The sequence below is a fragment of the Engystomops pustulosus genome, chromosome 8, assembly GCF_040894005.1.
Source record: "Engystomops pustulosus chromosome 8, aEngPut4.maternal, whole genome shotgun sequence".
In the NCBI taxonomy this organism is placed as follows: Eukaryota; Metazoa; Chordata; class Amphibia; order Anura; family Leptodactylidae; genus Engystomops; species Engystomops pustulosus.
Window position 1 is genome coordinate 102,948,575 of NC_092418.1, and position 27,975 is coordinate 102,976,549.

General features: G+C 49.4%; 1 protein-coding gene across 3 annotated transcripts; it reads left to right on the forward strand.

The window, feature by feature from the left end:
• Positions 1-1,428: 1,428 nt before the first annotated feature.
• On the forward strand, positions 1,429-27,856 carry EPB41L5 (erythrocyte membrane protein band 4.1 like 5). Of its 3 annotated transcripts, XR_011849461.1 has the most exons (27): positions 1,429-1,531; positions 5,087-5,273; positions 10,068-10,172; positions 11,062-11,104; positions 12,275-12,353; positions 12,712-12,756; positions 13,944-13,996; positions 15,160-15,280; positions 15,400-15,487; positions 15,758-15,846; positions 18,064-18,133; positions 18,256-18,425; positions 19,154-19,260; positions 19,343-19,370; positions 19,464-19,509; positions 20,013-20,128; positions 22,610-22,752; positions 22,828-22,925; positions 23,241-23,369; positions 23,503-23,564; positions 23,645-23,728; positions 23,962-24,055; positions 24,134-24,226; positions 24,301-24,342; positions 24,486-24,619; positions 24,956-25,173; positions 25,204-27,856. XR_011849461.1 is itself a non-coding variant. In XM_072122042.1 (26 exons), the coding sequence occupies exons 2-26, from the start codon at positions 5,094-5,096 to the stop codon at positions 25,011-25,013; spliced, it is 2,277 nt and encodes a 758-aa protein (XP_071978143.1). In that variant the 5' UTR covers positions 1,429-1,531; positions 5,087-5,093; the 3' UTR covers positions 25,014-27,856. The 3 variants fall into 3 exon arrangements, 2 of the variants coding, with proteins under 2 accessions (XP_071978143.1, XP_071978144.1); XM_072122042.1 differs by having other exon boundaries at positions 24,956-27,856; XM_072122043.1 differs by lacking the exon at positions 1,429-1,531 and adding an exon at positions 1,616-1,711 and having other exon boundaries at positions 24,956-27,856.
• Positions 27,857-27,975: the final 119 nt, after the last annotated feature.

A 27,975-nucleotide genomic window follows, 5' to 3' on the forward strand; every position in this document is an offset into this window, starting at 1 on the left:
TCTTGTGTCCCCCCTCATCCTCATAGACTGTAAGCTCTTGTGTCACCCCTCATCCTCAGACTGTAAGCTCTTGTGTCACCCCCTCATCCTCATAGACTGTAAGCTCTTGTGTCACCCCCTCATCCTCATAGACTGTAAGCTCTTGTGTCCCCCCTCATCCTCATAGACTGTAAGCTCTTGTGTCACCCCCTCATCCTCAGACTGTAAGCTCTTGTGTCACCCCCTCATCCTCATAGACTGTAAGCTCTTGTGTCACCCCTCATCCTCATAGACTGTAAGCTCTTGTGTCCTCACGCCATCCTCATAGACTGTTAGCTCTTGTGTCACCCCCTCATCCTTATAGACTGTAAGCTCTTGTGTCGCCCCCTCATCCTCATAGACTGGAAGCTCTTGTGTCCCCCCTCATCCTCATAGACTGTAAGCTCTTGTGTCCTCACACCATCCTCATAGACTGTAAGCTCTTGTGTCACCTCCTCATCCTCATAGACTGTAAGCTCTTGTGTCCCCCCTCATCCTCATAGACTGTAAGCTCTTGTGTCACCCTCTCATCCTCATAGACTGTAAGCTCTTGTGTCACCCCTCATCCTCATAGACTGTAAGCTCTTGTGTCCCCCCTCATCCTCATAGACTGTAAGCTCTTGTGTCACCCCCTCATCCTCAGACTGTAAGCTCTTGTGTCACCCCCTCATCCTCATAGACTGTAAGCTCTTGTGTCTCCCCCTCATCCTCATAGACTGTAAGCTCTTGTGTCCCCCCTCATCCTCATAGACTGTAAGCTCTTGTGTCACCCCCTCATCCTCATAGACTGTAAGCTCTTGTGTCACCCCCTCATCCTCAGACTGTAAGCTCTTGTGTCACCCCCTCATCCTCATAGACTGTAAGCTCTTGTGTCACCCCTCATCCTCATAGACTGTAAGCTCTTGTGTCACCCCCCCCCCCCCCCTCCCCCAGAGTGTAAGCCCAGAGGGGGCCTCATTTCTAATGTTATTGCTCTGGACTGTCCCCCGTGATGTGTACAGCGCTGCGGAATATGGTGGCGCCATAGAAATGATGATGTTATTTATCTGCAAAGGTTCAGATCCCAACAGCCGGTGACCAGTAATATGATAAGAAACAATGTATAAAATAAAATAATAAAAAGTAACAAAAATAGAAATAAAAAGATGAATAACCTCATCATAATCAATAGAAGAACAAACAAAAAAACAAAAAATAATAAATGATACTAAATAAAGAAATAATAGGATAAATAAATATTGTCTAATTAATATAATATCAGTGGTCCTCTCCGGGTTCGTCTCTATTTCTGTGACCCCCCTGTCTCTGGGGTCTTCTCTCTGGTCTCTGGGGTCTCCTCTCCTGTCTTTAGGGTCTTCTCTCTGGTCTGGAGCCCCTCCCCCTCCTCCCTGTGCGGACCCCACCGGCCGCTAGCCGTCGCCCCTTTAAGAGCTGAGCTCCGGCCGCGGCTCCAGACGCCATTTCCTGGGAGATGTGAGGAGAGAGGAGAAGCCGCCGCCGGAGCCGCAGCGAGGTGAGACGCTCGTGTGAATAATGTGTGACTGCTGCCCCTGACACATTGTAACGACCCCCCTGCTGTGCGCCACTTGTTGCTCCGGGGGATGATCTGTTATATCGGGGGATCTGGTTGTGTACAGCCCAGGGATCGGCCATAACAGTGTAGTAGACGATCAGATCTGGCCGATATTGTGATGTATGTGATCTGCATTGCTCCTGGTGGTCGGGACGTCAGATATTGATCTTGTTGTGATTTGTTTTTGAGGTTTTGCCAGAGATTGGAGCGAATACGGAATCTGTCGTCTCGCTGTGATTCGCCGTGTTGGGTCATGTGACCTCTGGGGTTGTCATTTAGGATACATTTGGTGACACTTGGTGTTTAGGTGATGGGATTCTTGTGTGTTGGTCAGTAAGGGATACTACGGCGCTCAACCTGACCCCATGTGACCCCGTACACTGTGCGATTTCCCAGCATGCACCTCCAGGCGTCGATCACATCCGCACTGAAGGGCGTGTGGACTTTTTACAACCAACTTGTGTTTGCGCCAATGTCTTTAACTTTAGAAATATTCTTCACACGGTCCACAGCTCCTATGCAGGACGATGTGTCTCCATGGCGACAGACTACAGCCGAGACCTGTGTAGTCAGGCGCCACAGTCCCCTCCCTGAGTATCAGCCGCTCCTCTTATTCCCGGATTGTTTGGATTCTTTCTTTTTGTATTACAATAGTTTTATTGATTTCATGTCGCTGGGAGGATTGTAATTGTACGATCAAGATGAGGAGGGTAGATCGTCAGCTCTTCGTTACACTGTGTCAGCTCATCGGTGGGGTCACTTCTCGCTCTGTTACCTGCCTGCTGGGGCAAGGAGCAGGCATCAGAGGAACAAATGGAGGGGATTCAGGAGCCCACTATAGGCTGCAGCCATTGTCAGGACATGCTGAGAGTTGTAGTTCGTTGTCCACTGGGCGATTGTTATAGGAGTATCATGGAGGTTGTAGTAGTGGTAAGACTATACGTGGTGGAAATGGCACTGCTAGTGAAATTAGTAGTTATGTAGTCTAGTGGGCCGAGTGTTGGGGCATTATAGTGTAGCTAGTAATGGTAGTAGCTATGGCGTGTAGGGTGGAGTAGGGGTATAGTGGTGGTTGTAGTAGGGGTATAATAGTGTAGGTAATAGTAGTAGCTATGCCGTGTAGGTTGGAGTATGGTTGTATTAGTAGCTATAGGTAGGTTGGAGTAGGGGTATAGTGGTGGTTGTAGTAGTAGCTATAGGTAGGTATTAGTAGGGGTATAGTGGTGGTTGTATTAGTAGCTATAGGTAGGTAGTAGTAGGGATATAGTGGTGTTTGTAGTAGTAGCTATAGGTAGGTAGTAGTTGGGGTATAGTGGTGGTTGTAGTAGTAGCTATAGGTAGGTTGGAGTAGGGGTATAGTGGTGGTTGTAGTAGTAGTTGGGGTATAGTGGTGGTTGTAGTAGTAGCTATAGGTAGGTAGTAGTTGGGGTATAGTGGTGGTTGTAGTAGTAGCGATGGCGTATAGGGTGGATTAGGGGTATAGTGGTGATTGTATTAGTAGCTATAGGTAGGTAGGTAGTAGTTGGGGTATAGTGGTGGTTGTATTAGTAGCTATAGGTAGGTATTAGTAGGAGTATAGTGGTGGTTGTATTAGTAGCTATAGGTAGGTATTAGTAGGAGTATAGTGGTGGTTGTATTAGTAGCTATAGGTAGGTAGGTAGTAGTTGGGGTATAGTGGTGGTTGTATTAGTAGCTATAGGTAGGTATTAGTAGGAGTATAGTGGTGGTTGTATTAGTAGCTATAGGTAGGTAGTAGTTGGGGTATAGTGGTGGTTGTAGTAGCTATAGGTAGGCTGGAGTAGGGGTATAGTGGTGGTTGTAGTAGTAGCTATAGGTAGGTAGTAGTTGGGGTATAGTGGTGGTTGTAGTAGTAGCTATGGCGTATAGGGTGGATTAGGGGTATAGTGGTGATTGTATTAGTAGCTATAGGTAGGTAGTAGTTGGGGTATAGTGGTGGTTGTATTAGTAGCTATAGGTAGGTATTAGTAGGAGTATAGTGGTGGTTGTAGTAGCTATAGGTAGGTTGGAGTAGGGGTATAGTGGTGGTTGTATTAGTAGCTATTGGTAGGTAGTAGTTGGGGTATAGTGGTGGTTGTAGTAGTAGCTATAGGTAGGTAGTAGTTGGGGTATACTGGTGGTTGTAGTAGTAGCTATGGCGTATAGGGTGGATTAGGGGTATAGTGGTGGAGTATTGTAGTGTAGGTGGGAGTAGCTTAGTGTATCTAGTCATAGTAGTAGTTGTATAATACTGGTGTATTCTAGGTATTTGTGCCGTGGCTGATGTTTGGGTGGGGGCAGAGAGGAGTCTGATGATGTCTCACAGCTGGGTGTTTGTTCAGGTGTCTCGGTGCAGGTTGGATCCTCCGTCTTCATTTGGTCTATGAAGGGTCAGGTCTATCTGGAGACAGAATATCCTGATTGGGGGGGGGGGGGGGGGGTAGTGGGTGCCTAATGTGTCACATGATTCGCTGACACCTCATCCCTTTAGCTGCAGTCACTATACGCTGTGGTCACCGGTCTCTGCTGGCTGATACCAGAGAGCAGGACGTCACATGCTGCAGATCCTGGGAGTCTCCAGATGCTTAATATGAAAGTGCAAAGTAGAATCTGTCTCATATTGTCTGGCGTCTTCTTATGGCCCCCCTCCCCCCCCAAGGTACCGGGTATCTACTACCTCTGCTTCCCCTCTCCTGCTGGAGGGATGGATCTCCCGGGGGCTGCTGCGGGGCGCTCGGCACTCGGGCTCCCGGGGGCTGCTGCGGGGCGCTCGGCACTCGGGCTCCCGGGGGCTGCTGCGGGGCGCTCGGCACTCGGGCTCCCGGGGGCTGCTGCGGGGCGCTCGGCACTCGGGCTCCCGGGGGCTGCTGCGGGGCGCTCGGCACTCGGGCTCCCGGGCTCTGCTGCGGGGCGCTCGGCACTCGGGCTCCCGGGGGCTGCTGCGGGGCGCTCGGCACTCGGGCTCCCGGGGGCTGCTGCGGGGCGCTCGGCACTCGGGCTCCCGGGGGCTGCTGCGGGGCGCTCGGCACTCGGGCTCCCGGGGGCTGCTGCGGGGCGCTCGGCACTCGGGCTCCCGGGGGCTGCTGCGGGGCGCTCGGCACTCGGGCTCCCGGGGGCTGCTGCGGGGCGCTCGGCACTCGGGCTCCCGGGGGCTGCTGCGCGGCACTCGGGCTCCCGGGGGCTGCTGCGCGGCGCTCGGCACTCCCATGGCGCCCCCTGCAGGTCTCGTGAAGACGTCCTCCTCCATGTTGAGGTCTTGTTGTGATTTTCATGGATCTCGTTCGGTGGAACCGGTTTGTATCTGCGATGAGTCACTGGTTTCTGATCTCTCTCCCAGCGGGTGACGTCTCCCTCGATACGTCCTGGCGCTCGTTCCCTCCTCAGTCCTGACCCCGCTCACTGCGGCGCTGATTGTCGCTGTCACCTCTGAAAATATTAGATTATTTACTAAGTTTTAGAATTTCAATTTCCTTTATTTTTTTTACTTGTGTTTTGTAGCCTCAGGATGTTGAGCTTTTTCCGGCGCACGTTGGGGCGCCGCTCTATTCGGCGCCATGCAGAGAAGGAACGTCTACGGGAAGCGCAGAGGGCGATCACCCACATCCCCGCCGCCGGGGACGCCAGATCCATCATCACATGTAGAGTCTCCTTACTGGACGGGAGCGATGTCAGCGTGGACCTGCCGGTAAGTGTCATACTTAAAGGGATGGTACAGGAGGAGCTGCTACCCCATCTATCCATAAGATGTGATGATATCAGCTCCTCCTCTTATATCACTGCTGGACTGTAATAAGATGTGATGATATCAGCTCCTCCTCTTATATCACTGCTGGAGTGTAATAAGATGTGATGATATCAGCTCCTCCTCTTATATCACTGCTGGAGTGTAATAAGATGTGATGATATCAGCTCCTCCTCTTATATCACTGCTGGACTGTAATAAGATGTGATGATATCAGCTCCTCCTCTTATATCACTGCTGGACTGTAATAAGATGTGATGATATCAGCTCCTTCTCTTATATCACTGCTGGAGTGTAATAAGATGTGATGATATCAGCTCCTCCTCTTATATCACTGCTGGAGTGTAATAAGATGTGATGATATCAGCTCCTCCTCTTATATCACTGCTGGACTGTAATAAGATGGGATGATATCAGCTCCTCCTCTTATATCACTGCTGGAGTGTAATAAGATGTGATGATATCAGCTCCTTCTCTTATATCACTGCTGGAGTGTAATAAGATGTGATATCAGCTCCTCCTCTTATATCACTGCTGGACTGTAATAAGATGTGATATCAGCTCCTCCTATTATATCACTGCTGGACTGTAATAAGATGTGATATCAGCTCCTCCTCTTATATCACTGCTGGACTGTAATAAGATGTGGTGATATCAGCTCCTCCTCTTATATCACTGCTGGACTGTAATAAGATGTGATGATATCAGCTCCTCCTCTTATATCACTGCTGGACTGTAATAAGATGGGATGATATCAGCTCCTCCTCTTATATCACTGCTGGACTGTAATAAGATGTGATGATATCAGCTCCTCCTCTTATATCACTGCTGGACTGTAATAAGATGTGATGATATCAGCTCCTCCTCTTATATCACTGCTGGACTGTAATAAGATGTGATGATATCAGCTCCTCCTCTTATATCACTGCTGGAGTGTAATAAGATGTGATGATATCAGCTCCTCCTCTTATATCACTGCTGGACTGTAATAAGATGGGATGATATCAGCTCCTCCTCTTATATCACTGCTGGAGTGTAATAAGATGTGATAGCAGCTCCTCCTCTTATATCACTGCTGGAGTGTAATAAGATGTGATGATATCAGCTCCTCCTCTTATATCACTGCTGGAGTGTAATAAGATGTGATGATATCAGCTCCTCCTCTTATATCACTGCTGGAGTGTAATAAGATGGGATGATATCAGCTCCTCCTCTTATATCACTGCTGGGCTGTAATAAGATGTGATGATATCAGCTCCTCCTCTTATATCACTGCTGGAGTGTAATAAGATGTGATGATATCAGCTCCTCCTCTTATATAACTGCTGGACTGTAATAAGATGTGATGATATCAGCCGCTCCTCTTATATCACTGCTGGACTGTAATAAGATGTGATGATATCAGCTCCTCCTCTTATATCACTGCTGGAGTGTAATAAGATGTGATAGCAGCTCCTCCTCTTATATCACTGCTGGAGTGTAATAAGATGTGATGATATCAGCTCCTCCTCTTATATCACTGCTGGAGTGTAATAAGATGGGATGATATCAGCTCCTCCTCTTATATCACTGCTGGACTGTAATAAGATGTGATGATATCAGCTCCTCCTCTTATATCACTGCTGGAGTGTAATAAGATGTGATGATATCAGCTCCTCCTCTTATATCACTGCTGGACTGTAATAAGATGTGATGATATCAGCTCCTCCTCTTATATCACTGCTGGACTGTAATAAGATGTGATGATATCAGCTCCTCCTCTTATATCACTGCTGGAGTGTAATAAGATATGATGATATCAGCTCCTCCTCTTATATCACTGCTGGACTGTAATAAGATGTGATGATATCAGCTCCTCCTATTATATCACTACTGGACTGTTATAAAGGGTTGTGGCCCTTTAATAATTGTCCTGATGAGGCCGGTGACTTCCTGTTGTCTTCTGCATTCCTCTGGTTCTGCCGTCTGACCGGTTCTGTCTGTTTTTCTTTCCTTACGGAGAGTCCGGGAAAAGCAGGAGACGCCTCCATCACTTAACACTTGCTCCACTTATCTGTATCTGGGAGGAAACATTCACACGGGAAGTTTTGTTAACACAAATGTTAACATCAATTTATTTAGTTAAAATCTCTCATGTGTTAAATGCCCGGTGTGACTGCACCCGGAAAGCTGGGTGCCCCTTCTCATCCGCATCAGGATCCTGAGCGGCCATGACCCAGTATCATCCGGTTACTCCTGGTCTCCTCCATTGTTCCTGGGAGCGGATGATACATTGTTTGTGACGTGTATCATACACGTCACAAACAATCACAGGGGGAGGTCATGTGACTGTCCCCTCCTACAGGTGTATTAGAAGAGACTTCTCATAGCTGAGGGTTTGTTCCAGTCTCATCAGCTGGAGCCAGGATATGAGTTTTGTGATTGCTTCAATATTCCATCCTACATCTATATAACAATAGACTTCTTACAGCTGAGGGTTTGTTACAATGTAACCAGTCATCTTTGACTCACAAGAGCATAAATCTCCCTCCCATCCTGACAGTTTGCTAAATTGTATCAATGTGGAGTCCAAAGAGGAATGTGTGGAGTGGAAATCATTGTGACAAACCCTCAGCTGTATGAAGCAATAGCTCAGCCTCTGGAAGTAAACCAGAAAGTTACATCAAATCGAAGTCTTCATAATGTTGGAGAGGGGGCGGAGCTTGATCCGAGGATTTAAAGGACAATCGCTAACCCTGCCCCCTCGGATCCGGCATGGCCACACGATCCCACCCCTCAAACAAGGGGGGCTCCGAGTGGATCCCATGGTGCTCAGTGCTGCCCCCTTTGTTTGCTGTATATTTCTCTCATAGTCATTAGAAGGGACCATAAAGCTCCTCTTTCCATTGTGTGACAGGAAGTGTTGTCGGGGGTCTGATTGATGTGGGTGGGGGGCGGCTCGCACCTCGCTGGGATGTTTGTTGATGCCCTGCGGCTTCTCGTGTCAGGAAAACTAAATAATCCACAAATAGAAGCGAAAGTTAAATATTCACCCGGCGCAGGTCCCAGACACCGCAACATGATGTGAGCGGAACTACAGGGGAATGCGACCGATACACTGTAACAAACCCCCCGCCCCCAACATGCTTTACATTGCAGGCAACATCCAGGAAACTACAAGGAAAAACTAGAAAACTCCTAATGTATCTAATCCTCTCCTGTGTGCTGTGCTGTGTATCTAAGCTTATCCTGTGTGATACTGATTGCTGAGCTGTGTATCTAATCCTCTCCTCTGTGATACTGTCTGCTGTGCTGTGTATCTAATCCTCTCCTGTGTGATACTGTCTGCTGTGCTGTGTATCTAATCCTCTCCTGTGTGATACTGTCTGCTGAGCTGTGTATCTAATCCTCTCCTGTGTGATACTGTCTGCTGAGCTGTGTATCTAATCCTGTGCTATGATACCTGTGTATCTAGAAGTCTTTATTGTGTGGCGTCCCTGCAGCAGGTCCTGGCTTCTTGTGGTGCGATGCTCTGCAGTGTAAATATTTTTGTTGGTCACTTGTTGGACAATGGCTGCGGCCGCTCATTAGGAGACACAATGAGGCTTTTGAGCCGTTGCCCATCCTGTGCCCCCTGCCCCCTCCGCGCTCACTAATAAACCAGTTCTGCAGCGTTTATCGGGACTCCTCACCCTCTGGAGCTGCTGCAGGAATGCTGGAAAGTTCCTCCCCGACCTTAGAAAAATAACGAGTCATCGGATCAGATCTGTCGCAGTGATGGAGGATCCTGGAAAAGCTGGGTGGAAGCCAATATAGCCGCCATTACACCCGAACCCCGGAACAGCAGAACGACAAATATTATCAAACCAAAAATAACTATAACTGTAACTCGTTCTCTCGGCCCGGGATGAGATTTTCTACAGTTTTTTTTGTTTTATAACATCAAAAAACAAAATGAAGCAAAACTTCCCTTTCCATCAGTCCTATAGATGAGCCGAGCGACAGAATATACACAGGGAGTACAGCGGACTACTCTTCCATCATCTGATGCAGAAGGGGGTCATTCCTGCACCTCTCTGGATTCTGGTGCCCAGAGAAGGTGGTCGGGTCCCATCTCCTCCACGATTATGGAATAAGCAGATGATGATCTGTGGGTTCCCCTTTTGTGGGTAAAATTTATCGATTGGTTTCCAAAAAAAAACGCTCGGTTCTGGTCCAGTGTGAGGAGGAGGGGGAGTCTTGTAGGGGGTTATCTTGGTGCACGTCCACTTGACCTCTGTTGTGTAGAAGGAAATTTGGATGAACTTGCAGCAGCAGAGAATGTGCTGTAACCATTCAGGACATTTCCTGCTCACCCAACTTTCCCACTTATCAGCTGTAAACCCAGTGGAATCCAATATGATCATTATTATACTCCGCTTTCCACGGCTCCTGAATGGCTGACATGCTTATGTAATCTTGGGCCAGATGTGTGGTGAATGCAGGAAAGTTGGGTGAGGGAATGGCTGCTGTTCTTCTTGTAGTCACCCAGCTTTCCCAATATCTAGACTAATTGATCAGTCTCGGCAGGTTGGTAAGAGAAATGCGCTGATCCAGGGGCTGCATCCAAATCTGTTCATCGGATTCTGGGTTTACACCTGGTTTGGTATTTGTCTCGAGCCATGGCTGATAACAGAGAACAGCCGCTGCCTCTAAGGGGGTCCTTGGGTTTTTGGGTTTTGTATTGATGTTTATTTGAAAACTTCTCTTCTGTTTTAGAAAAAAGCCAAAGGTCAGGAGCTGTTTGAGCAGATCATGTATCACCTGGACCTGATCGAGAAGGATTACTTTGGGTTACAGTTCATGGATTCGGCACAAGTGGCGGTAAGGATTAGGGAGAGATTCAGGACATTGTGGGGCAGGGGAGAGGCGGCAGTGGGGCCCCTGGTGGCGGGGCAGGAGAGAGGAGGGGGGCCCCTGGTGGCGGGGCAGGAGAGAGGAGGGGGGCCCCTGGTGGCGGGGCAGGTGGGCCCCTGGTGGCGGGGCGGGGGAGAGGCGGCGGTGGCCCCTGGTGGCGGGGCGGGGGAGAGGCGGCGGTGGCCCCTGGTGGCGGGGCGGGGGAGAGGCGGCGGTGGCCCCTGGTGGCGGGGCGGGGGAGAGGCGGCGGTGGCCCCTGGTGGCGGGGCGAGGGGGTTGCGAGCAGGGGACGAAGAGCTGTTTTCCTTCATCTCGGATTCTGTTTTCTTTCATCTCCTCCACATTCCTGGGCTGGGACTGGGCAGCTTGGAGACGTGCACAGAGTGGTGCGGGGTCCTCCTCCTCCTCCCAGGGGATCTCACTGCCAGCAGAGTGATGGGGGGGGGGGGGCTACTGGCACAGGAAGGGTTAATGGTGAAGGGGGGGGGGGTAGGTGGTAAGAACCGATGAGTTAAATTAGAATGAAAGAATTTCAACAGTAAAAATTCCATGATACATTGTAACGGTGTCATGCAGTGTATAGTGGTATACAGGCAATTCTGCCTAATGACACTGCGTACAGTATGTGCACTATAGGGTCCTGTGCCCCTATGTCATCTTTACTATGGTGCAGAACACTGAAGATGCTAGGGTGCAGTGTATTGGACGGGCGGGGGTCTGCGTGGCTTATTGGCGGAGCTGTGGGGGGCTGCGTGGCGGAGCTGTGGGGGGCTGCGTGGCTTTGTGCCGGAGCAGAGGTAAATTGACTGAACCCTTCTTCTTCTTCTTCTTCTTCTTCTTCTTCTTCTCTCCTCAGCACTGGCTGGATAACACAAAGAGCATCAAGAAGCAGGTGAAGAGTAAGTACAGCGCCCCCTATAGTCCCTGTAGGTGCATGTTCTTGATATGTGCTGTATTACAGGCAGGGGGCAGATTTTCCACCTGTATGGGGTGGGGGGTTATGAAGCGACACGTTATCACCCCCTCACAGCACAGGATCCTGATGGACGCCGCGTTGTGTCCCCTTTAAGAGCTCAGACATTAAATGTGACATAATCCTGTCTGCTCCAGATGCTGCGGTGCAGGAGAGATGCCCGGCGGGTGCCTGTGGCTTCCCTGGCGTTACAGCAATGCGTCCGCTCTGCCACCTTGGTGCGGGGGAGGGGGCGGGCGGATGCCACGCTCCACGGATCGCTCACATCCCTATGAAATGGCTTAATTGGGAGAAGGTCGTTCTGCATTCCTTATTCTGTGAGGCCTGAAATTACGGAGCGGCCGAGGTCACAGCAGGGAGCGATGGCGGCCAGGACAATATATATTATATATAACTTAATTATATGTATATAATATGTATGTAATTAACATTTGTGTATGACTAACGTAATAATCATCTTCTACTCGGTCACATTCAAAGCTGCATCCACAGCTGGACTGACCCAATAGCGATGGCGGCAGCAGGTGAGGTGCAGATGGTTTATGCTCTGGCGGCGCCATCTAGCGGTCAGAATGTGCAGCAGATGACGCTCTGCTCTGTGTAATCTGCGCATGACTGCATTGCATTCTTGGAATTGTAGTGTTTTATTGTTGAGAGCCTGAAAACAAAATTACACGGGGCAAAAACGTAGAACCTCAGGAGATTGCGTTGTGTTCTGGCCTTTGAATGCAGCTTTGGATGTGACTGGAGTATAACACATTGTAACACATTGTTGCCGGACTACACAGCAGATTGGATTTGTTCAAATCCTTGGCTACAAAATAGGGAAATGCCTAATTGGGGGGAGGAGGGGGGTGTCACTGAGACCGGTGCATTTATTGTTCTGCGTGGAGTTCCCCTTTAAGGGTGACGTTTCTGGAGCCGGATCCCCCTCCTCTGTGCAGCAGTAAAACCTCATAACATGGATTAATCCACTTGTGTCGGATCCAATTGTATAATTCTGGAAGCCGGGACGATGCTGACATGGAGCCGCTCCGGGTCAGCGCTCCGCTCCGGATACATTACATAAACCTGACGTCTGATGTTTCTCCTGCAGTTGGACCTCCGTACTGTCTCCACTTGAGGGTCAAGTTCTACTCATCCGAACCCAACAACCTACGTGAGGAGCTCACCAGGTAAGTGTTATCTCAGTGGCTTAGATACAGTGGTATCACACATGGTAGGATTAGATATAGAAGACAGTATCACACATGATGGGGTTAGACACGGAGGTATCACACATGGGTTAGATACGCTGCTCGGTAGTCTTCTGCGTCACGCGTAAGATCGGATACGCTGCTCGGTAGTCTTCTGCGTCACGCCTAAGATCGGATACACTGCTCGGTAGTATTCTGCGTCACGCCTAAGATCGGATACACTGCTCGGTAGTCTTCTGCGTCACGCCTAAGATCGGATACAGCATTGTTGTGAAGTTCTCTTCATGTAAACTGAGGTTTCCCATTGTTTTTATAATAATTCTATTTCTTTTCTCAGATATTTGTTTGTTCTGCAGTTGAAACAAGATATTCTCAGTGGAAAGTAAGTGCCCCCCATTTTTGCTAAACTTTTATGTGTCCCCTGCTTCAGTCTCTTTTGTGTGCAGCAAGGACGGGGTTAATTGTAAAGTGAGATGCAGCAGGAAAGTCTAAGTACACAATTGTTGCAGTTTTTTGTTAAAATGTAGCAGTATGATTTTCTCCTGCCCTGATGCTTTGCACCAGAATTGCGATGTAATCTGCACTGACACGCTGGGGCAGATTTACTTACCCGGCCCATTCGCGATCCAGCGGCGCGTTCTCTGCGGTGGATTCGGGTCCGGCCGGGATTTATTAAGGCAGTTCCTCCGACGTCCACCAGGTGGCGCTGCTGCGCTGAAGAGCATCGGAACGCACTGGAATACACCGGCTCGGGATGAGTGAAGGTAAGTGCAATTTCGCGACACATTTTATTTATTTATTTTTTTTAATGCGGCGGTTTTTCCGTCGGGTTTTCGTTCGGCCACGTCCCCCGATTTCCGTCGCGTGCATGCCAGCGCCGATGCGGCACAATCCGATCGTGTGCTCCAAAATCCCGGGGCAATTCAGGAGAATCGGTGCAAATCGGAAATATTCGGGTGACACGACGGGAAAACGCGAATCGGGCCCTTAGTAAATGACCCCCAATGTGTCCATAACCAGACAATGGCTTGTAGTATAACATTGTAACTATGGGCTCAAATCTTTCCTGTCCTGAGGGTTTGTCACAATGTATCAGACTATATAATCCTCAGTGAGGTAAACAAATTGGCAGCATAAGTCTTACTGCCGGTTTGTTACAGTGTATCAGTGCAGGTGATCTGCTCATGTCCAGAATTTGGAGGTTCTCTGTGACCTGAGAACAGTCACCAATCAGAATTTAGCTTTTGTTTTATAAACGACTATGGGAAGATGATAGCTGGGCTCTGATTGGTTGCAATGGGCAACTATCACATTTTAACCTCAGATAAATTGTCTGTATTTGGGAGCAGGAAGGTTCTGATTGATTTCCAGACGGAGCTTTCAGAGGGACGTTCCCCTGGTGGGTGCTGGGTAGCAGTGATGGCAATGTGATCCCCTGTGCAGTTTGGTTCTGTCCCTCCTTGTGTCTGTTCTGATGTGTTAACCCTTTATGGACAGGCGCCTGTTATTCGCTACGGTTCCGCTCCAGTCCAGATTCTGATGTATTTTACGTTTTTTTTTTCCTCTCAGGCTCGAATGTCCATTTGACACTTCTGTGCAGCTGGCGGCGTACACGCTCCAAGGTAAGCAGAGGGGGGGTACCCTGTATATGCAGGACTCCCTAATCTGCAGGTCCGTGCAGCCCCCAGTCACCCACGTCGCAACTTGTATTCTGTGACCCCTGGTGGTCACGGCAGGAGATGCAGCGCCTGATGTGGCGTCACGGTGAGCCCCCTCCTCCTGTCTGGCCGCCGCGATTATAAGGAGATTGTGTTGTGATGAGATGGGATGTTAATCCGGATTTAACAGCGTTGGTGCTGGCTGCCGGGAGACCTGATATTTCCAGAAGAACACGGGGTTATCCTTCCAAGATGATTTAACCCTGTGTGGCCAGGACATCCCAATGTACTGCCCTCCTACAGCATCCTCTGATATATGGGTTTATATTCCAGGATTGTAGCTTCAACTAGTGTCCTTACACTGCTGTGCTCTCTACATTCCAGGATTGTAGCTTCAACTAGTGTCCTTACACTGCTGTGCTCTCTACATTCCAGGATTGTAGCTTCAACTAGTGTCCTTACGCTGCTGTACTCTGTGCTCTCTACATTCCAGGATTGTAGCTTCTACTAGTGTCCTTACGCTGCTGTGCTCTCTACATTCCAGGATTGTAGCTTCAACTAGTGTCCTTACACTGCTGTGCTCTCTACATTCCAGGATTGTAGCTTCAACTAGTGTCCTTACACTGCTGTGCTCTCTACATTCCAGGATTGTAGCTTCAACTAGTGTCCTTACGCTGCTGTACTCTGTGCTCTCTACATTCCAGGATTGTAGCTTCTACTAGTGTCCTTACGCTGCTGTGCTCTCTACATTCCAGGATTGTAGCTTCTACTAGTGTCCATACGCTGCTGTGCTCTCTACATTCCAGGATTGTAGCTTTACTAGAGTCTTTATGCTGCTGTGCGCTCTACATTCCAGGATTGTAGCTTCTACTAGTGTCCTTACACTGCTGTACTCTGTGCTCTCTACATTCCAGGATTGTAGCTTCTACTAGTGTCTTTACACTGCTCTGTGCTCTCTACATTGACATGTTATATGGACCCTCTGCTTTGTGTGTCTGCTCGTCCTTCTACCCATGATGGAGGGGAAGGATGGCAGGAGCTCAGAGCACAGCAGTGTGAGGACATGGCCCTAGTTCTCCAGGATCGGTAATAACCGGGCTCATTCCCTAATAATACGTTTCTTTCAGGGGAGTTGGGAGACTTTGACCCCTCGGAGCACACCCCGGACCTGGTGTCAGAATTCCGCTTTGTCCCTTCACAGACGGAGGAGATGGAGCTTGCGGTGTTTCAGAAGTGGAAGGAGTTCAGGTGATTGTTACTCCAGTTACATCCCAAGCTGCCCCTTCTGTACCCACACACTGAGATGCTGTATTTGGTGCAGTGCATTGTGGGAGATGTTACCCTTTACCTCTTCTTTACTCCTCCAGGGGTCAGATGCCGGCAGAGGCCGAAACAAATTACCTGAACAAAGCAAAGTGGCTGGAGATGTACGGGGTGGACATGCACATCGTGAAGGTGAGCGCCGCACAGTGCACAGCAGGGTCGGGATCCGTCTGGTGCATTGTTCTCTGTAGCTGCTTGTATTGTATGGGTATGGATATGGGGGGGGGGGGGGGGACTACAACTCCCAGCATGTGATGTTGGTGACAGCTGGTGGTTCACATCCCACGTCAGTCTTCTCTGCATTGTAGATGGTGTAGATATAAAGTATGTGCCCCCCACATAAGTTGTGCTATTATAGGACTGGGGTCCGGACCTCTCATCCTCTGTTGTTTCCCCAAATAGGCGCGAGACGGCAACGACTATCAGCTGGGACTGACCCCGACCGGAGTCCTGGTATTCGAGGGGGACTCAAAGATCGGATTGTTCTTCTGGTGAGTCCGGTATGCAGTGTCGTCACAGTGTCGCAGGGGATTATGGGATTGTATGCGGCAGGTGAGGTTGTTTCTAGGACCTCCGTGTTTCCCTAAAAATATGGCTGCTGCAGTGCATTGTGGGAGATGTATTGTTATACCCCCCTCCCTTATCCAATGGCTGCTCAGTGTATGCTGAATATTCGGCTGTCTTAGAGCCATCCAGGGGACCATTTAAAGGGCTTTTCTAGGATTTTGAAATTGTGGCTTCTTTGCAGGGGCGGACTGGCAATGTAACCCACCGGGAGAAATCCTGGTGGACCGATTATTCTGGGGCTGGCGGAGCCGGTCAAATAATTAAAAAAAAAAACTACTCTTCTGAAGCTCCGCTGATGCAGTCCGGCCGGCAGTGACAACTCCATGTGTCCTGACGTCACGCACAGACCTGTATCAGCGGAGCTTCGGGGGAATAGATGTTTTTATTTTTAATGTTTTGGGCAGGGGACTGGCTGTATATAAGGGGGGGAGGTGCAGGGGCTGTATGTATACGGCTGACTGTATACGGGGGGGGGGGAAACGGCTGTATACTGGGGGCCTGTCTGCCTATATGCAGGGGACGGGGGGTTGCTGACTGTCTTGTATGGCAAAGGAAGTTATATTCTTGTACATAGGGGCAGTATTATAGTAGTTATATTCTTGTACATAGGGGCAGTATTATAGTAGTTATATTCTTGTACATAGGGGGCAGTATTATAGTAGTTATATTCTTGTACATAGGGGGCAGTATTATAGTAGTTATATTCTTGTACATAGGGGGCAGTATTATAGTAGTTATATTCTTGTACATAGGGGGCAGTATTATAGTAGTTATATTCTTGTACATAGGGGGCAGTATTATAGTAGTTATATTCCTGTACATAGGGGGCAGTATTATAGTAGTTATATTCTTGTACATAGGGGACAGTATTATAGTAGTTATATTCTTGTACATAGGAGCAGTATTATAGTAGTTATATTCTTGTACACAGGGGGCAGTATTATAGTAAATATATTCCTGTACATAGGGGGCAGTATTATAGTAGTTATATTCTTGTACATAGGGGGCAGTATTATAGTAGTTATATTCTTGTACATAGGGGGCAGTATTATAGTAGTTATATTCTTGTACATAGGGGACAGTATTATAGTAATTATATTCTTGTACATAGGAGGCAGTATCATAGTAGTTATATTCTTGTACATAGGAGGCAGTATTATAGTAGTTATATTCTTGTACATAGGGGGCAGTATTATAGTAGTTATATTCCTGTACACAGGGGGCAGTATTATAGTAATTATATTCTTGTACATAGGGGGCAGTATTATAGTAATTATATTCTTGTACATAGGGGGCAGTATTATTGTAGTTATATTCTTGTACATATGGGGCAGTATTATAGTAGTTATATTCCTGTACATAGGGGGCAGTATTATAGTAGCTATATTCTTGTACATGGGGGTAGTATTATAGTAGTTATATTCCTGTACATAGGGGGCAGTATGATAGAAGTTATATAGTCTTTTATAAGTGTATATATAAGCCTGTGGACAGGCGTGGCGCTGTTTATGGAGAAAGCAGCTGTGTGTTTGTCATTGAAGACTTGCCCTTTAAGATCTGCAGCATTGCCTCATTGCTGCGCCTTCTGTTTAGTGCCAACTCCTGCCACCAAGGGGCGCTCTCCCTCCACCTGCTGGCAGTTTCTGTCTTGCATAAGGCAACTGTTCTCCAAGGAATCTGCAATTACAACATCTGAGAATGTGAGAGGATCCTGCAGAGGGCTCAGTCCCCCCCCCCCCCCCCCCCATACAGGGGTGACTAATCCTCACGGTGCATTAGTCACTACCCAGGTATGTGCTCCGGGCAACGCAACGCTCCGCCCTCTTAAAGGATCCACAATATTATTACTGCCGTCTCTTCTAATCCAGCATTCAGATTATCAAGGTCTGAATAGAACAAATACTTTCCACATCTGAGGGTTTGTCACAACGTAACTGACACAATCCTCCTTGAGCTTGACGCCCCAGCACAGAGCTACATCCTGTCCTGATTGTTACAATGTATCAGTCTGGGGCTGTGCAGCTCACCGGATGTTGTCCGGACTGAATACAATTGTAACGAACCCTCTGCCTTGTTATCTGGCGGATGTTAGATAATGATTAATGATATTGTGCTGATCCCCTCGTTCTTTTCTATCGCAGGCCCAAAATCACTCGCCTGGACTTCAAGAAATCGAGACTGACGCTGGTCGTGGTTGAGGATGATGAACAGGTAAAGAGGGGATGGCAGTGCCTAAATGTGCAGTGTGGCCACTAGAGGGTGCTGTGGAGATGGAGGGTGCTGCGCCCATGGGTGTCTGGGCTCCTCTGCTCTAATCCCGACTTTTATTTCAGGGGAAGGAGCAGGAACACACGTTTGTCTTTAAGATGGAGCATCCGAAGGCCTGTAAGCACCTGTGGAAGTGCGCGGTGGAGCATCATGCTTTCTTCCGCCTCCGGGGCCCCACACAGAAGAGCTCGGCCCGCTCCGGCTTCATACGACTGGGGTCACGATTCAGATACAGGTAAGCCCCCCCCTCCCCCATACACTGCACAGGTGACCCCAATATATGTACCCCCTGTTATGCTCAATTCACATCCAAAGCCGCATGTGGCTTATTCTCACTTCTTCCTCTCTATTTACAATGTATCTAACCTGCTTATCCTGGACTCTCCTCATTTGGTTGTCCTGGTGATACTGTGGCTAGGTGATCGGATACACTGTAACCCTGCCCTATGTGTACACAGTTTCCCTTCCCCACCCTGCAGTATAGAGGATGGGTGCAGGTCACAACAGGACGTCATCTGTTCTTGTAGTTTGGGTTCTGTCTCCTGTCAGGTGTGTGTGTCAGGGGCGCTGTGTATACATCGGAGGGGGGCTCTATTTGCGTTGTGTGTCCACCCTGAATGCTATTCCTATGGGGGATGGTGTAGCGTCTGGGTGCTGATCTCCTGCAGAGGGTGAACACCCCAGAGATGTATTTGCCCCTCACCACAAATTCAAGAATAATTCCAGAGTAGACATTAAATAAAACCCCTGTCTGCACCCTGGGCCGGCGCCGTTCGCCCCCCGGTGTCTGCACCCTGGGCCGGCGCCGTTCCCCCCCCGGTGTCTGCACCCTGGGCCAAAAGACCCACATATCCAACAAGCTGGCAGTCTGCAGTCCTATGTAACTCCCTGCTTGCTCTAGGAATTACTCATATTTGGCTCCTGGACTTCCCCTTTAATTCCTGCACTTTGTCTCTTTAACAGCGGAAAAACAGAGTACCAGACGACCAAGTCCAGCAAGCCGCGGCGTTCATCGTCCTTTGAGCGCAGACCCAGCAAGCGCTACTCGCGCAGGACCCTGCTGAGCAGAGGTAGGTGGTACTGGGTGTCACTTTACTGTCTGCTGTGAAATAACCTCTCCGGGGTCTCACTCCAGTTTTTCTCCATTCGCAGCACACGCTCCGAGGCCCGACCTGATCAAGTAAGTGCAAACCCCAGTGTCACCCATGCTGTGTCCTCGGCTGATGGTACAATGCGGCTTTAACCCCTTGTGACTCTTATGTTGTTCCTCCAGTGCCGACCATCCACAACCTGCAGCCCAGAGCAACGGAGCACAACCAGTAAGAACCCGACCTCCTCGTCCCATAGTGTAATCCCGGAACCGGCAATGTTCTGGTGTTAACCCATAGTCACAGAATTATACACAGCCGTACCAGGACAAACATGGATCTAGGGGGAGCCATTCCATGACTGAGGGGTCTGCAGGAATCTGGGCCCGGAGCCAGGGCACAAATACCAGATTACAGTTGTGCTTGTGAAAACGCTGTATCACACTTTTAGATACAGTAGCTCAGATGGTGTAAGACCTGAAAGGCTACAATAGTAGCGGACTGTATCGCTGCAGACCAGGTCATACATGATGCAGTCTGATGGTATCGCACCCAATGGCCGGTCTCGCATTATTCCGTGATCAGTTCTTGATGAGGACTAAGACAAGTGGAATAATGTGAAACGGGCCAATGGTGTTAGATACAGTATCACACGTGCTTGGCTGGGATACACGGCTCAGCCTATTGTATCATACATCAGCATATTGTATCATACCTTGTTGCCTGTATCGCAGGTTTGGCCCGTGAAGCCGTCCATCCGCCCTGCGACCTCTGTCCCGGCACCGCCGGCTGGTTTTGAGATTGAGGCCCTTCATCAGAGCCCTGGAGCCCATCACCCCGAGAAGAAATGGTGGGTTTGTCTCTTTCCTCCATAGACCACGGGATAAATCCAGATATCGGCCATAGCTCAGTCACTGAAGGGTTAATGCTAGAATCTTCATGTGATTGACTTCCATAGCACATGGAGAGTTTTATAGGATAACTGTCTGATAAACCCTGTGCTTGCTTTCATTGAACCGAAGCAACATACACATTTGAATGCTAAAAAAAAAAAAAAACCCTGCCTTAATACTTCTCACAGCTGAGATTTTGTTACAATGTCCTAGACTGGGTAAAGCTGTAAGGTGTCACATTTGTTGACAGCAAGCAGAGGTGGGGGTCACTCATGTAATGTAATGTCTGTATATTTCGTGTTCTGTTGCTGTCTCTGTCCTGCGCTGCTTGTCTTGTATCCAATCACAAATCATATTGTGCTGTGCCCTCATCCGCTGGTGCTGGTGCTGTGCCCTGATCTTCTGGTGCTGGTGGTGGGGGATCTGCTGCTGGGGCCTTTTTGGATACAGATATCACCTCTGGTATCTGTATCGGTCTCCTCTGCTCTGCTTCTAGCTGTGATTTTGAGACTTTTTTGATTTGTCTTTATCTCTCGTCATTGTGATCCAACATAATCCGCTGCCAATCACTGCAAACGAATCACCGGATCCCCGCGGGGCGGAATTAAATTTTATGGAAGCAATAATCTGCACCAAGGAAGAATTTATGATTTTTATCTGATCAATAATCAATTACCTGATCCCAACAATCAATGATCGGATCCGTGATCCAAGTCGCCAGGATTCATGATGTGATGCTAGGATCCAGCGGTCAGTGAATTTGCGCTCTGATCTGTGATGAGCGTTAGAATTTACTGTAATCATCAAGGATCCGCGCTCCACAATCGGCCGTCACTGACCGGATCTCTGAATGTGGTAATCAACCGTCCGTAACGTGATCTCATGATGATCTGATCAATGATTGTATAAAAGGAGCAACAATTATCTGTCCTGATTGTTGTGACCTGATCTGTGCAATATCAATGATCCAATATAAATCAAGTGTCAATCACTGGATCTAATAATAATCAAAGTGGGAACGTTTGGCTGCGGAGATGAAGAATAACCAGAGATTGAGATTTCATCTGGGATACGATCCTACTAATCTATCCAGATCAATCTGTGATCTGCTCCTAATCATCTGACCAATCTGTGATTCCTGGGGGTCGGCGGTGATGGCCGCTCCTCTCCTCCTCTTCTTGGCTTCTCTCTCGGTTGTGGGTGCTTCCTCGCAGTTTTCTCGGCCGTTTTTTACCCTATTTAATCTTTAGTCTCTGAATAAACCCACCTCAGGCCTGTGGGAGCGCCGGGCGCCGCGCAGGATGGCAGAAGGTACGGAAAGCCGCAGTCCTCGTCCTCCTCCGCGCAGAAAACGGACAGAAGCCACACCCACTACGTGTATCAGCACAACGTGAGAAACGCAGGAAAACCCATCGATCTCCGCGGCCTGGATCCCCGGACGGCTATGACAGAATTATAAGACTCCACCCCCTCAGCTGATGATGTCACGTATAGACTATGAACGCTGACTGTAGTGATGAGCCCCGCCCCCTTGACCGATTGCCATCGCTGATACATTCATTGATGAGGCCATAGAACACGATACAATGTTGCTGTTGTCCCTGTAGATGTTGGGGTGAAAAATTAGGGGGACACCCTGACCTGAGGAGGCGGAGGAGTCTGGATGACATCATCCGCTGCCAAAATGTTACCAATTCTGTAAAGAGTGCGGACTCCCCCTTTGATGCGGATAGAAGCCGCTCCAGAATAATACAATAACGTGATGGCGCCAGCGCGGTCTGCTGGTAATTGTAGTCTTTGCACTAGTCCCCGCCCCATGGACTCCTGATCTGGGGTAGAATTTGTGGAGTCCCTTTTTCTTCTAGAAGTTTTTTTTTTTTTTAATTAATTCTGTGTTATTCTTCTCTTGTGTCCCTCTGATAACACTTGTCGTGCTAGTATTATCCTATAGTCCAGGAAGGGGTTAACGAGGCGTCGGGTTCTGCCATGGGGCTGCGCTGCAATGCCACACCTGGAGGGGGCGCTGTGTTTGGAATAAAGCTGCCATGTTCTTCTGGTATAGGACCCATAGACCCTTCAGACAGGAAGTGTTATCAGAGGGTCGTGGCACCAATAAGAGGTTTCTCTTCTGTGTAAGTGTGATAAATGGCAATAAAATCCTGAGTCATCCACTCGTGTTTCGGTGCTTCCCTCCCTGGATGTAGATTTATGTCCTAAATAAGTGACCTCCCTCCCCGCACCCCCCAGGACCCCTCTCTGCTGATTCATGTGGGTCCCGGATTCTGCTCTGGATGAGCACAGGTTTTGCCTCTAGAATACATACAAGTATTGGTAAGTTCCCCCACCACCGGCACAGAGGACGTGTGTGGATCCACAGGCAGCGGCGCAGTACAGCGGCTCCGGGGCAGGTTCTCAGGGTTTCCCTGCTGCCTCCACAGTTTTATTAGTCGGACCGAGAGCCCGGAGCTGCTAGAGAAGAAGCTGGACGAGATCCTGGCGGCCACACAGGAGGCTGGGGTCCTGGCCTTCTCCAACCCCTGCCTAGAGGAGCCCCCCGCAGCACAGCCAGAGGCCCCCCCAGGTGAGCGGGGAGGGGGGCACTTACATTGTGGTGCATGGGACGAGGCGTCTTATAATCCTGGACTTTGTCTTTTAGCCTTTGAAGATTCCACCATGAAGCTGAATAACGTGGACGCCAATAACCTGGGCCCCGCCGGCCCCCCGCTGCGACTCAATGTCAATGTCACCAGACAGGTACAGGGGGCGCTATCCCCCCACACTCGGGTCTAGTCACTCCACTGCTCTCTCCAGGATTCCGATCCCTCGTGACCCCCATCATTGTGTGTGTATCCGGGAACCCTCTGACCTCCCTAGTATAACCCCCATCATTGTGTGTGTATCCGGGAAACCTCTGACCTCCCTGGAATAACCCCCATCATTGTGTGTGTATCGGGGAACCCTCTGACCTCCCTAGTATAACCCCCATCATTGTGTGTGTGTGTGTGTATCGGGGAACCCTCTGACCTCCCTGTTGTCTCCCCTGGTATAACCCCCATCATTGTGTCTCAGGAGGACCCTGTGAAGCTGCTGGAGAAATGTCTGAATAACCAGGTGGAAGCCCCCGCTGCCGCTCCGCTTTGGCCGCCCCCTGATATCAAGAGCAACATCCTGAAGGCGCAGGTGGAGGCCGGACAGAAGGTGACCTCTCCCCCTCAGGGGGTTATAGGGCATATAAAGGGTCTCACCTTTTACACTGATGGGGTTATGGGGAGATCACTGGTAGCAGAGGTGTCGTCACAGTGTCTCACCCTGCAGCTTTGTGTCTTCACAGATTATTAGAGAAGATTTGGGGCTCAGTCACATCACTGTGAACCCTGAGGAGACTCCCCTCAGGTAAGTGCTCCCCTGACCTCTGACCCTGATTTTGTTGATGATCCTCCTCCCCAGGGTAATGGCTGCTGATTCCCTTACAGGGGCGTCTCCGTGAAAGTCAGTAACCGATCGCTGGTGCAGGAAGGTCCAGAGCGAGAGCCCCCAGTGCAGAGCGTGATCGTATCGTGAGTAATAGCCGGAACTGACCTGACCTCTGACCACCACATCTACACCTGACCCATCCCCTACCCTTCCTTGTCTATGGTCCAGCCCTGACCCTAGTCCTGACCCATGACCTCTTCTCCTTCCTTACCTCTTGACCTTCTCTTCCTATAGTAGCCCCCCCCCAGCACATGACCCTTGTACTATGTGACCTCTGCAGACTATTGCACCTTGAGACTTATATTTTTATCTGTAGAAATTTTGGGTCCCAGGAACTGAAAGAGTCAATATTTGACCCCATTGTGATGTCTCCCTCCCTGCCCTCCCCGGAGGAGACCCCACAGTTAAAGGTGAGCCCCATCTTGCTTTGCACAGGTGCAACTTTGTGTCTTTGTAGCTTTCCCACCTTTGACCCTTCTCTGCTGCAGAGTGTGACCGATGACCTGGACCTGCTGCTGGCGTCGCTGACTGAGAACCTCATTGACCTCACAGAGACTCCTCCCCCTGCGCCGCAGCCACCGGTAACTCCGCCTTTAGTCGCCTGCTATTCATTCCCTTCACCAGGAGGCGCTGACCTGTCCCATTCTCTCTGCAGGTCCCGTCCTATGCATCTATCGCCCCCCGGTGGTTAGTACCGGTAAGTGTAGGATACGATGTCGCTCTGTAGCATCTTGTACTCTTCTTCCACAATGGAATACAGCAGAGTATGATCACTCCAGGGGGCAGCTCTGGATGTGATTAGAGTATAAGACTAAAAAGTATCTAATTCTTGGTCTTCAGAGTGGAGTCCTATCCAATGGTCACCTTGGAGCGGAGCCGCCCCTGCCAGCAAAAGTCCTGAACAATGTGATGGAGCTGCCCGCCGCTGGTGCAGAGACCCTAAATGTAGCGCACGTTCCTGCCACTCCCTCCAGGTGAGAGCCTACACCATACAGCAATACCAGGCATCACCTGAGGACAGATGTGGTGCAATTCCACACACATAACCTATGGACATAAAACCATGGTGTCCTCCAGGTACAGCACCACCTTGGTCTACAGGCGGTGCCTGGTATTACCGCTCTGCCCCCCTGTCAGAAAAGACCAGACAAAACCTGCATACGGATGTGGCTCTATATCTAAAAGAACAGGGCACTTCCAGATATAGCGCCACCTCTGACTACAGGTTGTTTCTGGTATTGCACAGTAAAGTAAATGAGTTGTAATACCAGATCCATCACTTCTCTAGTGACGCCTGTGATATCTTTCAGCTCCGTGATTCCCGAGGAGGTGACCCGACCGCGCTGTCTGCTGACCACCGAGCTCTGAGGAGCCCACGGGGACCGGACATTAAAGGGACAGCGCCATCGGTACAAGAAGCTGCAGATTAGTCTGACAGGCCCTTTCACTTTACTACTGATCCACTGGAATCTCCTCCCCCGTGACCCTGGCTCCGCGGGTGACGGTGACCCCGCCTCCTCCTCCGCGGGTGACGGTGACCCCGCCTCCTCCTCCGCAGGTGACGGTGCCGCCTCCCGCATCTCCTGATTCGGCGCAGATCCGGCCGAACTACATCCCAAGACTACACGTTCCAGAACTGCATGGAGCAGAGTCTCCAGGGATTCCGGAGCCGCCACAAGGATCAAGGGATTTTTTTTTTTTAGTTTTTTTCCATTCACTTTGGTTTTATTCTTTTATTACATTAGAGATGACGTAACACTGAGTTTCGCTGCTGCTCGGGGCCCCGGGGTCATCGCTCAGGGGCCGTGGCCTCTCACTGGAAAGTTTTATAACACTTTGTATCTTAATTTTTAGTGCAGGTTTATCTATAAAAATTCCAACATTCAGTAACTTTTTAGACTCCTATGGATTGTGAATGACTTTATGACGTCTGCTCTGATCACAGCCAAAGCTGCGGTTAAAGCTCTTCTAGAGGAGGGATGTACAGTCCAGGAGAATGCGGCGTGGCTGCAGCTCTGGATGTGACTAGAGATGGCTGACTACACTGTAAGGAGATGCATCTCAGACTTGGTTTATATTCACTTTGACTTGGATATTTACATTTTGTGTTGAGCTGCGGCAGCGTTACAGTGTGTCATGTTCTATGCTGCAGGCTTCCCAGGAATTATGGGATGACTTTAAGGGCAGCTCTGGCCGGGTCATAAAGGGCAACTGTCAGCAGTTCCCCCATGGAAGTAGCAGAGATATAGAGGGGGACGAATGGTAGTAAGTTCCCGACCACAAAGAAGCCTAGATGGTCTTACGTACAGCCGGTTATAGTGCTTGTCCCCTTTAACGGACTTCACTGATACATTGTCACGCAATCTGGAAACAGTGATGTGAAGGATGGTCTCCAGAGCTCAGGGGGTAGTGAGATTTGGCAGGGCTGCTGAAGGGGATACCAATATGTATGTTTATCAGTATTGACCATCATGATCCTTGCTCTAATCACATCCAAAGCTTCACAAACCTGTTTATTGTTGCTTTAGGACATTGCATTCCCAGTGCTGCAGCTGTCTGTGTGACTAATGGCTACTCCTCATGGCTCCCCTATACACATGCAGACCCGGCCTGGCTGAGGGCTACTCCTCATTCCTCCCCTATACACATGCATGCCCGGCCCGGCTGATGGCTACTCCTTATGGCTCCCCTATACACATGCATGCTCTGCCCGGCTAATGGCTACTCTTCATGGCTCCCCTATACACATGCATGCTCTGCCCGGCTAATGGCTACTCTTCATGGCTCCCCTATACACATGCATGCTCTGCCTGGCTAATGGCTACTCTTCATGGCTCCCCTATACACATGCATGCTCTGCCTGGCTAATGGCTACTCTTCATGGCTCCCCAATACACATGCATGCTCTGCCCGGCTAATGGCTACTCCTTATGGCTCCCCTATACACCTGCATGCTCTGCCCGGCTAATGGCTACTCTTCATGGCTCCCCTATACACATGCATGCTCTGCCCGGCTAATGGCTACTCCTCATGGCTCCCCAATACACATGCATAGTCTTCCCGGCTAATGGCTACTCCTCATGGCTCCCCTATACACCTGCATGCTCTGCCCGGCTAATGGCTACTCTTCATGGCTCCCCTATACACATGCATGCTCTGCCCGGCTAATGGCTACTCCTCATGGCTCCCCAATACACATGCATAGTCTTCCCGGCTAATGGCTACTCCTCATGGCTCCCCAATACACATGCATTCCAGACCTCACTTATGGCTACTCCTTATGGCTCCCCAATACACATGCATGCTCGGCTGATGGCTACTCTTCATGACTCCCTCGTACACACGCATGCCCGGCCTGGCTGCTCCTCCTGAGCCTCCCTCCTCATCTACATTAGAATTGGTAACTGGTTTTGTCGCTGTTCATCTTGTTTGAGGACTGTGCAGGTAAATTGCTGTTTTACTCGTTTGTAAATGCAGCTCTGGATGTGACTGGAGCATAAGACACAATATGATGTGGTGACCCTATGGGGCTCCCATCTTCTCTGCGGCTGCTCCCCTCCCCCGCCTTTTGTTCTCTTTGTGGTCGGAGATGTTTCTGAACAGTAAATGTTTGTTTTCTTGTAACTTGTTGAGGAACTACATCTCCCAGCATGCACTGCCTGGAGGGGGCGGAGTCCGGCACTTTATCACTGGGACATCGCACCATCTAGTCTTCTAGCTGCAGTCTCATCTCTAGTCACAGCCAAAGCTGCGACACTACTTCCATTTCATTCCCTGCTGCAGTACATTCTGGAGGTGCGTTTCCCTCCCTTCTGCAAAGCAAAGTCTGAGTTATAAACGCAGCTTTGGCTGTGATTGGAGCACAGGATTTAAATGCAGCTCTTGCTGTAACTGGAGTAGAGGACGGCACAAGTATTATTATTAATCACTAGTGGGTGGGGTCATGTGAAGCTCCGCCCCCAGACACCTTGTAGACTCTGACTATTTTTACTGTTTTTACTCTATTTTTTCACACTAACTGGATTTTTACTCTTTTTGATATATTTTTTCGCTGTAGATGTAATTTATTTTTCTCTTTCGTTGCCATTTTTTTTTTTTTTTCCGGCGACTTCTTTCGTAGACGCAGAATGTGACGCCAGTTTGTACTGAACAGATCTTTGGGGAAATTCTATTTTACATCAAATACAAAAATATTAAAGAGTTAAAAACTTCAGGTTTTTATTTCCTTCCTGTTGTGGTTTTGCGCCATTCTTCACCTCCTGGGCAGCAGCGGATTCCACAGCAGACGCACGGCATCCTGGGTAACGCAGGACTAGGATCCTATTCATGG